Raw genomic sequence first — 17,345 nt, 5'->3', positions numbered from 1 at the left:
CCGACTGCTAGTCCTATGCTCTATCCACTAGGCCACGCTGCTTCTTGCTCGCTGAACTGATGGTGGTGACATCGGCTGTGTCTGCGACAGTGACTGTGTGTGTCCGTGTGTTTATGTGTGTCTGCGTATGTGTATGTGAGAGATGGTGTTGCCTCTTATTTCAAGGTCACCGCTCCTAGCCACCCCCTATAGCTTCTTTCTGCAGTCCATTGGTGAATGGGATTGGCTTATCTAGTCAATATCACAAATATCTGACCGGCTAACCAATCAGTAGTATTTATCGGGCACTTACTTTGCTCTTATCCACCCCGGCACCTAGTACAGTGCCTGGCACAAAGTAAGCGCTGAACAAATACCATCATTATTACTGACTGCGTGCAGAGCACTGCTCTAAGCACTTAGGACCACATTAAGGCAATCTGAATCTGCTTCCAGCATTTTTTGTTAATACCTCCTCTGGCAAATTACTTCTGCATTTGCCTCATTACATTACCCTATTGCCAGTCAGTTAATCGTATCATCACAGAACCCTCGTCATCATTGGTTGCTGGGTAAATCTAAATCCACTTTATCCTGCAGTATATTATGTTATCAGTGCCCTGGTAGAATCATTCAATAATCTGCATTACCAGGCTACCCGTCTACAGTCATTTAGCAAACGATATTATCCTTCTACTCGAATAGACTAATCCAGTAAACTCGTATTACCTTATTACCTTTCTAGAGTCAATCAGAAAATTGTACTCTCTGGCTCCCGAAAGAGTCGGTCAGTAATCCGTATCATCATATTAACCTAATGGAGCCATTCAGAAAATAGTTTGAATCATTCACTACATCCCATTATCACATTACCCCCATGGATCCCCTTCTAAAAAATGGCACTGCAGTCACCCTGAGAGAGGGGACTGAATCTCTCAGGAATCAGGTGGGTATTGACATACCTCTTAGCATCTCAACATCTCCGGAGTCCGCTCCCTTAGGGGAAATGGAAAGTCCTGCCAAATCAATTGATCGACCCATGGTATTTACTGAGCACTTACTCTCTGCAGAGCATTGTACTAAGCACTTGGGAGAGTACAATACAACAGAATTAGCAGACACGTGGAGGGTCTCTCCAGGCAGGACTTCCAAACTAAAGATCCCAGCCAGTCGACCCATCCAAGCTATTTACTGAACAATTAAAATGGGTGCGGAGCACCGTACTAAAGCAACCCTAGATCATGCCCCTTTTCCCACAGGCCCGGTTGAGAGCATAAGGCTCATTCCTTCCTCAATCACCTGCGGAACAAAAGGATCCGAAAACACAATGCTGCCGAAAGACTGATCTCCTAGCACACTCTACCTGATAGCTATTCTGCCCCCTCGACGAGTCTGGGAAACATACTGGGAAACGGCAGTGGCAGAGGGAAATTCCTGAAAGTGACAGAAGAACCCAAAGCGCAGACAGCTCTTTCTCTCTCTCTCTCTCTATCTCTCTCTCTCACACACACACACACACACACACACACACACACACACATGCTTAGAATCCAGGGGTGACAAGCACAGAGTTAGACGCAACAGCTATTTTTCCCAATCTCAGCAAGAAATCTCCATTTGCACGGTGAGTTCAAACCAAACTAGGACAAGCAACCAGTCAGAGCCTGTTCTTTGTCTTCAGGGTCTAGTGAGGAGGGAGTCCAGATCCCACCCGAGGTCTTGCTATCTTTTCCGTTTCTATTGGCCAGAGAGGAATTCAGAGCGGGTGCTTCTGAATGTCTCCTGCTGGTCTGTTTCAACTAGATGCCGGTCTTAATCACGTGCTACTCTTTCTATGCCTTCAAATGATTTCCTGGGCACCAGGGCAGCTGGGATCAGCCCAGGCCTCTGAGGGGCTTCAGACGCCCAGCCTATAGCTCTAACCCTCGGCTGGTTGTCGGCGCCCCTCCTATCGCAGGGTTTGAGATCGCCATCCTGACACTTGATGCCCCATAAGGCTGATAGTGCCTATGGGTCCTTTGGAAACATCAACACGTGGTGGAAACCAATTACCCCTTCAAGTGACTCAGGACAGGACAGTCCCGATGGTACATTGAAAAAGATCCTGCAAACAGTTCAAAGAGAAACCATAAAACATTTGCACAGCAACACAGCAGTATTTCCTCTAGTAACTCTTCTCGGGTCCCAAGGCCCATGTGCCATTTTGTCACATCCAGCTGGAAGCAGGACAGCTGCAGCATGGCTCTAACCCACGCCCGGCCTCACCCAGGAGGCGAGGCCGAGTTGGGCAGGCCAGTTGCAGAGAGGATGGGCAATTTTTCCTCCTTGTCTGGTTGCCTTCACAGCATCCTCAAGTCCTGGGGCTTTAGATGACAACTGTGGCACATCTGACCAAAGAACCCATCAGAGAGGTGTGGGGTGAGACTGTTCTCATGCCCAGAATTGGGAAGGTCATAACTGGCCAGGAGGAAGGCAGCACAAACACACACGCTCACGCTAGAAAAGAGCTGGCACTTTATTAACAGTTGGTGACTAATAAATACTTTATGGACAGCCAATAAATTATTACAGTAACTAAAGATTTATTAAACCAACAAGTCACTCTTCTTACAAAATTACAGTTAATCCAGGTGGCATAGGAAAGACGGGCTGGGGGCACTGAGCCTGAAAGAAGGTTTCACCAACGAGCGAGAAAGAGGTCAGAGGGAAAAGTCACCTCAGCAGGTTTTGGTGTTCCTGTGGGGAGGAAACAAGGGTTGGGAAGGAAGGAGGGGTGAGCCAGAGAGGGGAAGGGGAACGAGCAGGGAGGAGGTGGGAGCCCCGGGATGGGGGAGAGAAGAGTGGAGGTGGTGCTTCATGCTGGCTGGCTGGTTACAGTTATTGCACCTGGCAGAGAGAAGCGGCAGCAGTGGAAAGAACTCAGAAGGAGGAGGAGACCGCTTGCAAGTACTGAGGGGGATGAAGCCCAGGGTAGGCAAGAGAAGTTAGAAGAGAACATCTGTCGAAGCAAAGAACGCAGGCAAGAATCCCCTTTCCGTTTTGATGTTTAGTCTTCTGGACTCCAACAGGGTTCGGTCCTAGTCTTTGCATAAGGGGAAGAGAAAGGCAGCAGGTCTCTTCTGTCCTCTTGTTTGGGCCCCTTCTAGTGGGCTTATTCTAGCTCGGGGCTCCACACTCAACGAGACTCGGAGGAAGCGGAGGGGGCTCGACAGAGAACGAGAAAGAGAAGAGCAAAGCCAGAAAATAGGGGCCACAAGAAATGGCTAAAATGCTGAAAAGGTTTAGTCTGAAGAGAGAGTGAGGGCTGAGTTAGTAACCACGGACTCTTCATGGATGTGAAAGGCAGGGGCCTGAAATGCGGCAGAATTGTAGGTTAGGCGGAAGGAGCTGGCTACTGAGGAAGTGGTGGACTGTGGAGTTCTGGGAGCTGAAAGAACCAGACAGCTCTCACTCCCTGCCTGCTCTGTTGGTTGGCTTAGGGGCAGGTCTGCTTAGAAGTTTCTTGCCCCTCTTGCATATTTACGATTCTCCCTTCAACAGGGATTCAACTGACAATAGAGGCACAGGACGTGCTCGGCCTGGGCCAGGGCCGTGAAGTATGGGTCCGAAGCCCGGTACAACTTTCCTGGATTCCCTGAAGCCAGGGTGGCCGGGTCTAGAGTTCCATCGACTCACACCTGACTCCTCCGAACCTCGCAAGATCCCAGAGGCTCTGGGGGTCACTAGGACAAAGGCACGAGTCTCTCAGAGAATCCAACTGACCACTGATTGGTGCCTTCTCTCACGATGCCACCCAAGGTCAGCCCTGTGTGGGGAGGAGAATAAGGAGGTGACCATGATTTTAACCAATGAGAATGGTCTCCTTTCCCCCCAGATATCCTTTGGTTCGCATGTACGGCCACTCAGGAAGGGGAACTTCCTCTTGCTACGGTGCTCTGCCCATATTAAGTGCTCAATAAATACCACCGATTGATTGATTCACTCATAACAGGGAGGGCTTTCCCTAGGACTCCAGAAAACACCCGTGGTCTCAGAAGCTAGGGACAAGCGAAGCCACCGTTTGGAAGAGTTGTGAGCAGGCCAGGGGAAGGGAGGGGGAGGAGGAGAGGGAGAACAGTCACCTTATCCCCAGAAAGTCCCAAAAGGTGGAAAGATGAGGCAGATTTTAGCAGAATCAGCTTGTCCTCTCCTCCTCCCACCACCCCCACACGCCCTGGCACAGTTTGGTGAGTTCTCCATCAGAAGAGCAAAATCACTATTTTTCAAATTATTCACCCAAACCAAAACTCTTAAGTTGGACCGATTCAAAATCAAGTTTGTTTGTAAAGCAGCTCCGTCATAAGCCATTTAACTCTAGAATGGGCATTTTAAAAAGACCAATTTCATTTATATTTCTGTGTGTGGGAAGTCTGGGACGGTAAACTTTGGTTCCTACTTGCAAGACTGGTTTACCGAAAGATCCCAGGATTCTTGCCAGGTGAACGGAAATTTCTGAGTTCCTTCTCCTGACTGCAATCCTACTAAAAATCAACACTAGTGAAAGGAGGCCATAGCATCACTGTCCAACACATCGATGTCCCATAAGCTCTTTACTCTGAGGACTTTGAGGGTCCTTGTTCTATGAGCCACACCAGGAGAGGTCACAGGAAACAGACCCTCCAGGAATTCTGGGACTAACTGCTGATTTCTTCTCTGGAGCATGAGGGATGCAGTGATTATTTCACACACCCTAAAATTCACCGCCAAGAAGGTAGCAAGGACATGTAACTACTAGTTAATTACAAAAATAAGGAAACTCTGGATCCTTATTACAACATGGCAAGTCATTATGCTATCTTTGTGCTCTTCAGCATATTCGGCCGTTTGTGGTTTTCGGGGCATGGTAATTTTACCAGTTTTGAAGGCAGAAATAACCAAGCACAGTCATTATTTCCCCCAAGACACAGCATACAATTACATGGTCTGTAGTTAGGGTGTAATTTCTAAGTTATTTATTAAATGGGTGTTGGTGTCCTGGGAAACACAGCCTGGCTAATTTACAGAAACTGGACACCCTTTCCTTTCAGCACGAAAATGCCTTGGAAAGTAAGTGGCAAGCCAGATACAGGTAGGAAAGGGGATTGGGCGGAAGAGTCCTAAAAGACTAGGTGACTCTGGGGGGAATTTTGGAAGGGAAATTCAGGGGCAGAGGCTGGAGAGCAAGGTTCAGGGTAAGAAATGAAAGCCCAAGAGCTATTTTCACTAGGAACACTGATGTTCCTCCCAAGAGATGGAAAACAAACCTATCCAGTAAAAGCTGCTTATGGTCAAAGTCCTTCGTCAGGGTAGGTGGGGCAGGGGCAAGTGGCTTTTGATGCCCAGCAGGGATAATCTTCTCTAGCCTACTCAGTGCCTTCTACACGGCAGACATTTAACAAATATCATGTAAGTCTTAAGCCCGGCAGCTGCCCCCTGGCTGGGATCAGGGCAGTTATACTGTGAGACTAGCACCGCTTCTTGGGAAATTTCCAGACTAGAAAGGTTGGGGAGGGAGTGGAAACAAAATATTTCACAGCTTAGTAGGAGATGGGCCCAGATATCTCTTCTGTCCAAGTGAATGGGTGAAAGTCACCTAAATTTCCCCAAGATTGGTGAAGGTGGCATCTAAACAGCAACTCCCTACAGATCCCTACAGAGCAACCTGGACCAATTTATTGGCTCAAAGGAAGGAGGATATTAATCGTTCTTTTCTCGTAAGATGCGTAACCTGTTCCACGTTGCCCACACTTCTCAAGCACAAGGCAGATTCCTGGAGCATAATAAACTGGGAGGCCCAAGTTGAGAGAGTCTTCCAGGACCCGCTAACACAACACAACCTCTCACCAAAAACCCAGACAAGGCTCAGACTCATTCTCATGAAACTCCATCTGGCCTCAAGGTAGGAATTCTGGATTGGGAAATCTGATTCAGCCTTAAGCAAAGTCCAAGTCCTGGCTAAAAACAAACACATGGACTTGGAATCTCTACTAAGAGGTCAGCTTCTAGAGAGCTTCCCCACCATTGTCCACGGGCTCTCTACCATGCCCTGGTCCGTCTTCTCATGCCACTTTTTTTTTTAAATGGTATTTGTTAAGTGCTATGTTCCTGGCACTTTACTAAGCGCTGGGGTAGGTATAAGATAATCAGATGGGACACAATCCAGGTCCCACATGGGGCTCACCATCTTAATCTCCATTTTACAGATGAGGTGGCTGAAGCATAGAGAATTTCAGGACACCCAGTAGACAGATAGTGGAGCCGGGATTAGGACCCAAGTCCTTCTGACTCCCAGGCCCGGGCTCTACTCACTAGACAACGCAGCTTCTTCCATTTGTCATGACTGGTAGTGGCCCAAACATCTGCTCTTTTCTCCGTTTTCTCTTGCCCAAAAGATTAATGTGACAGAGAATGGGAAAGGCCCCTTTTCACAGGTGTCTCCTTCCTCATGGTGTTTGATTAAGGCATATTCTGCTGCCGTAAGCAGGGGACCCAGAGGATACTGCAGAGCCAGTTGCCATGGAAAACATCATCTGTCACGTACTCCTAAGTGCAGCCATGTGTCCGGCCAGTAAGGGAACAGGCCGCCAGTCCATCTCACATTTCTCTCAGGAATGCAAGGGTGGCTCTCCTTGCTTCTATCTCAGCCCCCCCCCCCTTTTTTTTGAATAAGTACACAGCAGTAGGATTTTTCAAAATACTCTTGAGTGCCCATGAAAAGAGCCTGCCTGTCTGCCCCTTCCCCTCTTGCCCCTCAACCCTTTCCAACCTCACAGCTCACAAGCTGGTTTCTACCCATGAGAGGGTGGGATTCTAACTGTGGGATGCAAGCTGGGGGCCTGGTCCTTTAAAAGGGGAGACCTTACTTCCTCCTTTCTAATCATTTCCAGCTCTGGGCGATTCATCACTTTTCACTCCAAATCCCACCTAGGCCTAAACGGTCAGCGGTCCTCCAACCACCGCAAGACCAACTGGGAAACAACCCACGAGGAAGTGGACTGTCACCTCTCAGTGTGAGACTAGAGGAAAGCCTCTCAGAGCCAGAAGGTCAAGTTTTCCTTTCAGAGTCCCACTCTGTTACCTCCCTCACTTCTCCAGTCCCACCATTCACTTGCCATGCCCAGTCCCCGCCACCCTCACTTCATCTGCCTTTCTGTTCGCTCACCCCTTTCCCCAATCCCCTCCATCCCCTCTACCTTGTCCCTCCCTGCCATCTCCCCTTTCCCACCCCCTAAAGTCTGGGCTTCCCTGATGCTTCCGATGCCCTGACGAAACTCCACCAGGCCTTCCTGCCCTCTTCCCTCAGCCTTTCCCCTCTCCTGCTTCTCCCCATCTTACATAGCTCAAAGAACAGAAGCCTTTGCCTACGGCACAAACATCAGCCTATCCTGCCCAACAGGGACGCCCACACACTTTTAGCCTGGTGCCTAGTTCTCTAGTGACCTGCTGCCAGGTTCTCTCTAGGCACTAGGCTGGGAGACGTAGTGCTTACTCTCTTGATTCCTTAAGCCCTGTCAGCCTCACACTGCCGACTTTCTCCATTTGCTGACACCACTGAGACTTGTAGGCTCTGAAGAGTTTTGCAAGCCTGCTGGCAGCCCCTGCCCTCCTACTTCCTTCTTTCACTGCTTCATTTCTCCATCTGTGAGCATCCTCCCTCCATCTCTGCAGCCCCTTCCTCTCTGCTCATTCCTTTCTCCTTGGAGAGAAGGGAGTCCCCCATCCCAGACCGGACCCCGGGCACATCTAGGAGGGACACTCCTATATCAAACGATGCTGCTGGGCTTGACCTGCAGCAGAACCACAGGCTCTAATCCACTCGAAAGAAAAGCCCTGAATGGAGGCAGAAGAAAACTGTTCTTTGCCTTCTCTCCGCTATGAAATCAGAGTCTCAGCTTTGTCCCACTTCTCAAAAAGACCTCATTATGATTCTCTCTCCAAATGGCAGATCCCTGCGCCGTCCACACTGAACTTGGATATGGAAGGGGAGGGAAAAGGGAAACAGGCTTTAGGTCAGGAGAGGATCCTCCCAAAGCCCTCGATAAACAGTGTTAGCAGCAAGATAAGCGGTAAGCAGTTGTTTTACAAAGAGACCTTGGCACCGGTGGCATTGCTGGGACTCTGATGGCCAACACTAGGGGAAGCCTTACAAGCTTCAGAAAGCAAGCCAAAGCAGTGGATGAGCTGATAGTGTTTTAAATAAAGTCAAAAGGGGGCACGATCGACCAGTGCCCACCAACACTCGGTCTGGCATTGCCGATTCTGATTCAGGCTGCCCAATGTGAGGTTAGTTCCACACACAAAGCCATCACACTTCTGCATCTCTTCACTGTACCCAGGCCACCTGGGACAAATCAGCCTTCTAGGCCCCTCCCATGCAGGCCGAAGGTTCGAGGTCACGGAAACACATCAGAGTAAGAAGGGGGAGGAGGGTTGGAAGGGCAGGGAAGTCAACCAGGGATTTTCTCGGCTCTTCCTGTCCAAAGGGGGACTGATAGAGGTGGGGAAAGAAATCATAACTCAAAGCAAAAGCCCTAACAGTTTTCCACCAAAAGGATTCTGGAATTTCAATGCTACAATACTTTAAGGCTTTTGAAAATGGGAGGTCGGTGAAATGATCCGACGGATTCCACAGAATCGCCCTCCTGACCTCCGGATTCGCTGTTAGCATGAACACTGGACCTCAGAAAGATTGGGAAGGAGGATGGGAGAAGAGGAGGATGCCAGGGGAAAGCAGACTCTTTAGAGGAGGGACAGGGAGAGTTTCCTAAATTATCCCACTCCCATTCTTCTTTTTCTTCATTTCCTTTGTTGTAAGAGTGATCTCAAGAACATTTAGGTTCTCTTCTCCTAGTGGGGTTGGGGGGAAGGTTAGGGTGAAGGGGGGGGGGAGGGGAAGGAAGGGCGAGGAGGGGAGCGGGGGGAAGGATGAGGATGGGAGGGGGATAGAGGATGAGGAGGGTGGGAGGGGAGCCTCAGTAGAGTCCACAGCCCCGCAGGTTGTTGGCAATGATGACGTCCGTCACGGCGTCAAAGACGAACTGGATGTTGTTGGTGTCCGTGGCACAGGTGATGTGTGTGTAGATCTCCTTGTTGGTGGACTTGTTCTTGTTCTCGTACTGGGACTGGATGTAACTCACCGCTTCATTGAAGGAGCTGGGGCCTGGAGCGAATCGAGAAAGGATTGGGCCAAGTAAAGCCAGTAGTCCCTCCCTCCCCCCCCAGTCTTTGGCCAATCGGAGGACCCCACGATCATTTGGTGAGAGAAGTATTTCACGGACCTTTAGGGCTGGAAGGGGATCTTGACAAAACATGGCTGTGGCAGTCTCATTTCGGTGGGGGCACCTTTTTAACATGTGGCAAATGATGGAACGCTAGCACGTGACCCTGAAGCATTCCCGGTCTCTTCAAACACACTTCCTGTCTCTCTCACAGCCTATGTGTCATTCAGTTTCTCTTGTTCTTGGACTGATTTCTTGGGCTCTGTCTATCTGAGACCACAGGGCATTCCTCTGATGACTGCATTTAACAATAATAATAATAATAATAATGACAATAATGATATTTGTTAAGTGCTTACTATGTGCCAGACACTGTACTAAGTGCTGGGGTAGATACGAGCAAATCTAGTTGGACACAGTCCCTGTCCCACATGGAGCTCACAGTCTCGATGCCCAATGTACAGATGAGGTAACTGAGGCACACAGAAGTAAAGTGACTTGTCCAAAGTCACACAGCAGAGACGTGGCAGAGCAGGATTAGAACCCATGACCTTCTGACTGCCAGGCCCATACTCCATCCACTACACCATGCTGCTTCTTGAGGATGAACGCTGATCTAATCTAACCCCTGCCTCCAGCCAGCACCTCCCCCGACCAACCCCGGGAAGATGAGAACCATCCTTGCAATGTTCGAAGGCCCCGGGTGAGGCGATTCCACAACCTTTCCTAATCCTCTGCGCTGGGGTTTACCGATCTTTTGGTCAGTGGGGTTAACCATGGATCAGTGGGATCCAGGTGACGCTTTCTAAGGCTGGACTGTTTCCTGAGCCCGCTGATACACATTCTGCCCGGCCGATTGAAAAGGGAGATGAAAAGGGAAAGGAAATCGAGGCTCCCTTGATCTCAGTATGGCAGCAGATAGAATGTAGGAGGTCGGGGCAGGCTGCAGGACTGTGGGATTGGGGTTGATGCCACCTCCCTATACTAGGCTCTCCTCCCCTACAGTTCTCTCTCAACAGACTTCCTGATGGGAAATCAGAAAGAGATGGATGGAGGGGGACTCGGAGCCATATGAGGGACAGGGACTGCGTCTGTATGCGATTTGATTACCGCTACACCGGCGCTTCAGTACATCGCTTGGCACGTAGTAAGCACTTGACAATTATTATTATTATTATCGTTAGTATATAACAGTATTATAAAGCAGGAAGAGAAGAGCGCTACCTAAAACAACTCTTCACTGCCCGGAGCGGGCCGCTTTTGACAGGTTTTTTCAACTGGATTTCTTTTCCTAGGCCTGGTGGATGGGGACTAATTTAATAAGTGCCAGTAATTTTAGATGGAGGCAGAAGCCGGGGGCCCCAAGGCTCCTCGGCGGTCTCTCCCTCCAGGCGTACCACACAACCTCACTGGGATGCGTGGAAATCCTCACCTGGTTTATACTGGATCTGCTGAATGGAGGACTAGGCTCTCACCAGCAGACTGAGAGGAAGGGGCCGGCCCTGCACTCTTTCCCTGCAGCAGCTCCCAAAGCCCAAACCACTGGGCCACCTGGAGATCCCCTCATGGCTCTGAACTGGTTCCTTAGGGTCCAGGCCTGCACCCCAGGGCTGAGGATCAGAATCAGATTCCCCTCGGGGACCCTTTCTGAGCCTACCCTGTAGGCTCAGCAGGTCGACGGTCCTTGGGTGGGCCGGGAGACACCAGATAATAATAATGTTGGTATTTGTTAAGCGCTTACTATGTGCAGAGCACTGTTCTAAGCGCTGGGGTATAGAGGGTAATCAGCTTGACCCACATGAGGCTCACAGTCTTAATCCCCATTTTACAGACGAGGTGACTGAGGCACAGAGAAGTTAAGTCACTTGCCCAAAGTCACACAGCTGACAGGCGGCAGAGCCGGGATTCGAACCCATGACCTCGGACTCCCAAGCCCGTGCTCTTTCCGCTGAGCCACGCTAGATCCCGCTGGGGTTTTAAACTGCCGCCGCTGAGCTTCCAACATACTGTACTGGGCTCCCGGGACTTTAGTGGACGTACAGTGTGCAGCCTGGACTGCCACCTGTGATGATGATAATAATAATAATAATGGTATTTGTTGAGCGCTATGTGCCAGGCACTGTACTAAGCACTGGGGTAGAGTCAAGGTAATCGGGTTGGACACAGTCCACGTCCCACATGGGGCTCCCAGTCTTAATCATCATTTTACAGATGAGGTCACTGAGGCACAGGGAAGTGATGCGACTCGCCCAAGGTCACACAGCAGACGAGCGGCGGAGCCGGGATTAGAACCCAGGTCCTTCTGGCTCCCAGGCCCGTGCTCCGTCCACTAAGCCACGCTGCTTCCGACCAATCAATCAGTCCCTTCAGTCCACCGGGCCAGCAGCCCTCCCCTCGACGCCCCCCCGCCACCGGCCTCGTTACCTGTGTATTCAGGAAAACAGATCGTCAACGGAGACGTCTTAATTTTCTCTTCGAAGATGTCTTTTTTGTTTAGGAACAGGATGATGGATGTGTCCGTGAACCATTTGTTATTGCAGATGCTGTCAAACAGCTTCAGGGACTCGTGCAGGCGGTTCTACAACAGAATGGAGAAGGCACGTCAGGGCCCGGGCCCCGGCTGCGGCTCACGTCACATGCAGGGAAATCCGAAACAGCGAAATCAGCCACGACCACGAGAAAAGAAAAGGTAAATCAAAGCTACAAAACGGGGCCAACTGATAGGTACGGAATGGGAGACACGGTACGTACACGGATGCAAACTCTACTTCATTCAACATTCAGACGGGAACGGAAGGGCCGTCAGCTTGGCCGACCTGTTCCCCTGGGGGTAGGGGACGGGGTGGGGGGGGGATGTTTACGGGATTCCAGCTCATAAATTTCGTCATGCACCATGCGCGTGAGAGAGAAGCTACTTTCTCTCCCTCCAGACACAGTTAGGTGGAGGTTTGGGGCATGCAGATTCTTCTACCACATTCTCGCTCGATATTTGCACTTCGGTTTCGGTGCGGCACGCGCTTGGTGGGATACATTAACCAAGGACCGGGTAGATCCTCGAATTAATCTAGAGTTGGAAGCAGAGACCCAGGGGACGACAGCTCGGAGATGATCTTGCTGTGACCTTCGCCTTGTAGGGCGATTTGATTTAGTTTGTTCTGGTGAGGAATGGAGGCGGGGAGGCAGTGAGGATGGATGGTTTTTTTTCATGAGGGGGAATTTCTCTAGGAGATGGCTCGGGAGAAAGCATCCAGCGTCGAGAGGGGAGATAAAAGAACGGAAAAGAGAAACCCGTGGAAAAAGTCACTATGACCAGAGTATGGGCCAGCGTCAGCTCATGCCTCAGTGAAGATTAGCTGGAAGATTAGCTGGAGGGGGTCGTTCCGTTCAAACGCACAGAGGCCAAGGCAGATTTTGGATTACGGGCCATGCAGTTGGAGGTAGAAAGAGGGAGGCCAAAGGGACAAATGAAAGAGAAAGAGGAGGGGGTGGGGGTGGTTAGGCCCTTCCACGTCTGCCACTACGTGGCCAGGGACGTGGGAGGGAGCTCACAGCAAAGTCAACCCGCGGTGTCAGAGCCCTCTGCTGCTTTCAACTCCCAGATGGGTTTTCTCAGGTCAAGAGAAGCTTCATACCTGACGAATTTGGTGGGTCTCTCAAAATCAGCTCATTTGGGGTCTTTGATTGGTTAGATAAGGTCGGGCGTTGGAGTGCGGAGGCTCGGTGACGATTGGAGCGAGAGGCTGGAGGGAGCCTGCGCTGCTCCCGGCCGGCTCCCCCCGGGGAGCGGGACGGCGGAAAGCACAGGCTCGAGGAGGAGGCGTAGCCAAGACATTCCCGCAGAGGGCCACGGGTCAATCCGCTCTCCACACTGGAGGACGGGCCCAGGGCAGGAGGCCCTGGGCCCAGCCAGGTAACCCCACTAGAGGCCAGGGCGGCCCGAGGCGGGGGTCACAGCGGACACGGACGGAGCAGGGCGGCAGGCGGGGGCCGGGCCCGCGCTTCTCCCGGCAGGAGGCCCCCGTGCCTCCGAGTAGCTCCCGGTAGCCCCCGGCGGCCCGTCCGGGCCAACGGAGCCCTGGCTTTGTGGTCTCCTATCTTCTGTGGCCGAGAGGGCCGTGACCATCCTGTGGTCCCAAACCAAGAGAGTCAGGGAGTCTTGAGCCTCTTGGAACAACTCGGTCCCCTCGAGTCTGAGAAGCGATGGCCCGGGGCCCTGGCCGGAGCTTCCGAAGGATGGCTTCGGATGCGTTCCATGCCCGTTTCCTGCAGCCTTAAACCGGAAGAGGCTTCCCGACACCTGGGGCGCCAATCAGATGGAACGTTCTGGCCTAAATCTACAACTGCCTGGAGGATGAGGGTCACCACTCGACTTGGTGTTCTTGGTGGCAAGGGCACACTTTTAGAGAAGCAGTGTGGCCTGGTGGCTAGAGCGTGGGCCTGGGAGCCAGAAGGTCATGGGTTCGAATCCTGCCTCCGCCACTTGTCTGATGTGTGATTTTGGGCAAGTCACTTATCTTCTCTGTGCCTCAGTTCCCTCATCTGTAAAATGGGGATTAAGACTGTGAATCCTGCGTGGGACAGGGACTGTATCCAAACCCGTCCGCTTGTCTCCATCCCGGCGTTTAGCACAGTGACTGGCACACAATAAGTGGTTAACAAATACTATTATTATTACTTTGGATCTTGTCTCTCATACCCTCACCCCCTCCAGTCTCACCTCAAATCTTTGAATTTGGAAAGGAAACCCTGAATTGTCGGGTGAGGAGGCACGTGGGGAGGTGGGGGAGATCTGACTCAGTTTCCCTAGTGTCAGTGTTCCCTGCAATCACCGTCACCTGGAACAGTTTCAGTGTGAACAGCCAGTGGGCAGATGGCTAGTTCGGAAGGAAGTGCTCGCTTTTAGAGGCCAAGTTCGGGGACCGTGAACTGAGCCTCCCAGCTCAGGGTGTCCCGTGACCCCCTGTGAACTGTGGAGAATGGCCCACCACCCCAAAAAGCTCTTCCCTTTTTGCTTATGTACCGATGCAAACCAGAAAACCTATAAAAACCCGAAGAGATGGAATTCAGTTGGTCTTTGGTTTCTTCTGTTGTTGTTTCAGGAGGGAAAGGAAGGGAGGAGGAAGAGGAGGACAGAGGGAAGGAAGAGGAGAGAAGGGAGGAGCAGGGGCCATACAAGCCCGAAAGGATTTTCAGGTCTATCTTTCAGCGGGCATTTTTGCCAGTCACCTTCCCTGTCTTCACAGCAGTGGGTGAAACCTGACGAGGCAAACACCTGGCCTCTCCTGTGAAAGTGAGTAAAACTAAGTCCCCGGCTGACAGGGCAAACAAGCGGTGTCTTCCCAGTGACCAAATACTCACCTTTTCACGCATGATTTCATCAGAACCAGCAGCACAAGGAGGGGGTGATTGTGGCGGGGTGGGGGGAGGAGGGGAGAGAGCAGATGTGCCGGCAATGCAGGAGGGCTAACCTCTGCCCACCATGATTAGCAACCACAGAAACCATCGCTCCCGATCCAAATTTCCCAGATTCATCCAGAGGCTTCCTGCCGGCGGGAGGGTAATCCAGAGAGAGCTTGGCAAATTTTAAAGTAACTTCATAATGCAATAACTATGCTTTCATAATGAATGGCCATTGTGTATATATTTGAAATTTTATAATAATTTTAGGGAAGGGGCGGTGATAAGCGTATAGGTGACAAAATGGTCAATCCATCCCAGGTGAGAACAAGGAAGATGGTCAATCCATCCCAGGTGAGAACAAGGAAGTTTGAGGGAGAGGTGGGGGAGGCCAGACTGACTCAGATGAATTATATCTGCAGCCTGGCTGGGGGGTGGGAGGGTGGGAACGGGGTCTGCAGTGGGTGGGGGAGATGTTTCGAGGGGGGTGGCCAGCGGGGCTGACAACCGAACCCCCCCAAGGTAACGTCATCCCGGGATGCATTACCCTCAGCTGGTCGGCCCCTCCAAAGCAGGCTCACCGGCACTTGCTCTGACCAGAATAAATCCCTGGGCTCTGCCCCCAGTGGGAAACTGTTATGAAGCCCCCGGACTGGCTACAACTATCTTATGGGACTATGTTGCTGTCCAGAGGCAGAAGTTCCAGGTACGTGGCAGACAAACATCTCGTCCAGACACTGCTGGCTTTCAGGAAGAATAGGAAGCCAATGCTCATGGCTCAGTTTCCCGCTCGCCATCTTTTCCTCAAACCAAAAGTGATGCTTCCTACCCTCGCCCATTCCCCGCTTGGAGGATGCAAGTAACGTTCAAACCCGAGAAAGCCTTGGCCTACTGGCTCCCGAGAGGCAAACCAGGGCACCCAAGCTCCACGCAAACCAATCCGTGTCAACGTTAATAACCCTCCTCCTGATCTGAGGAAGGACCCTGCAGGCCTCTTCTCTCAGATGCAGGATGTCAGCGGCTGGAGTGGGCACTGCTTTGGAAAAAGACTCAGCTGCCCATTAAATAACCTCAACGAATAACATTTATATTGTACTCCCCCAAGCGCTTAGCACAGTGCTCTGCACACAGTAAGTACTCAATAAATCCCATTGATTGATTGATCGATTCATGTTTCTGGCCTTCACTCACAGGAATGACACAGGTCCTTTGCTATTTGCAGGTCTACAGCTCATCATGAACAAGGCCACGGCAACATCGCAGAGAACATCAAAAACAAGCAACGGGACAGAACCAGTGCGGTAGATCCTAGTTTTTGCTTTTATCAATACGCTAACTCGTCCATAGTCCGACTTCTCTTAGAATCGGCCTAACTTCTTTCGGGGGGTTTGATTCATTTGCTGAATCCTGCTACGAAATCTGCCTGGAAGCACAGTATCTAGGGGTCTAGACTGTTGCTTGTCCTCATATTAGCTTCAGAGGGCATTTAACACCATGTGGCATTTGTCACAGAAGAAACACACAACTTTTGTAACTCTAAACCCACTGAACAAACAGTTCTAGTTTCAAGGTAGCTAAGATCTCCCTGCCCGCCCCCACCCCGACACATTCCACCATAGGAAATGAAGGACTTACCTAAGTCCTGGAGCCGGTGGCGGCGACAGCACCTTAGCGCCGGTGAGTCAAGGGACGATGGGGTGGATTCTCCGGGGACGAACCCAGGCCCCAGGAGGCCGAATCCCCTGGCCTAGGAGGGAGGGTCCAGGAGGAGACGGCGAAGAAGCAGGGCCCAAGTCACCCAGATCACTCACCGTGGTTTCGTCTTCATGGAGCACCTGGTCGTAGCCACTCAGCGCGACACAGAAAATGATCGCGGTGACGTCCTCGAAGCAGTGGATCCACTTCTTGCGTTCAGAGCGCTGACCTCCTACGTCAAACAGCCTGCGGACGTGAGGGAGAAACCAGCTGATAAGTGGCCGTGTTCTTTAGGAGGCCGGTTGGCCGGTCCCGACAACCTGGTTTTTGGTTTTTTTATGGAATTTGTTAAGTACTTACTATGTGCCAGACACTGTACTAAGCGCTGAGGGTCGATACAAGATAGAGTCCCTGCCCCACATTGGGCTAGCAGTCTTTAATCCCCATTTTACAGGGAGGTGACTGAGGATCACAGAGGTTAAGTGACTTACCCTAGGTCATATAGCAGACAAGTGAGGGGCCGGCATTAGAATCCAGGTCCTCTGACTCCCAGGCCCCTGCTCTATCCACTAGACCACACTGCTTCCCAGAGCCATGAGCACTGACTACAGTCCCAGCTTCAAGGTGTGGGTACTGCAGTGATGACCACTGAAGCTCTTGCTCCCACAGGGGCAGGAAGCACGGGGCAATGCAGGAGGAAGCAGTGCGGCCTAGTAGACAGAACATGGGCCTGGGAGTCAGAAGGACCTGGGTTCTAAACCCAGCTTTGCCACTTGTCAGCTGGGTGACCTTGGGCAAGTCACTTAACTTCTCCGTGCCTCAGTTCCCTAATCCTTAATAATAATAATAATAATAATTATGGTATTTGTTAAGCGCTTACTACGTGCAGAGCACTGTTCTAAGCGCTGGGGTAGATACAGGGTAATCAGATTGTCCCACGTGGGGCTCACATTTTTTAATCCCCATTTTTACAGATGAGGTAACTGAGGCACAGAGAAGTTAAGTGACTTGCCCAAGGTCACACAGCAGACAAGTGGC

The 17,345-nt window shown here is 51.2% G+C and overlaps 1 protein-coding gene across 3 annotated transcripts in view; it reads right to left on the bottom strand.

Annotated features, from left to right (window-relative positions):
- The window catches only part of GNAO1 (G protein subunit alpha o1), a 206,960-nt gene that overhangs the window by 7,284 nt on the left and 182,331 nt on the right, over positions 1-17,345 (bottom strand). For 2 of the 3 annotated variants that reach the window (XM_029076196.2, XM_029076197.2), the window contains exon 6: positions 16,424-16,553. In XM_029076196.2, coding sequence (XP_028932029.1) covers positions 16,424-16,553 — 130 coding nt within the window. Of the gene's footprint in view, positions 1-7,236; positions 9,158-11,639; positions 11,794-16,423; positions 16,554-17,345 lie in introns of those variants that run through there. The other variant, XM_029076199.2, reaches the window with a different exon arrangement.

This window comes from Ornithorhynchus anatinus, chromosome 11 (assembly GCF_004115215.2).
Source record: "Ornithorhynchus anatinus isolate Pmale09 chromosome 11, mOrnAna1.pri.v4, whole genome shotgun sequence".
Taxonomy (NCBI): Eukaryota; Metazoa; Chordata; class Mammalia; order Monotremata; family Ornithorhynchidae; genus Ornithorhynchus; species Ornithorhynchus anatinus.
Note: the sequence above shows the minus strand (reverse complement) of the source record. Positions and strands in the feature narration are given on the sequence as shown.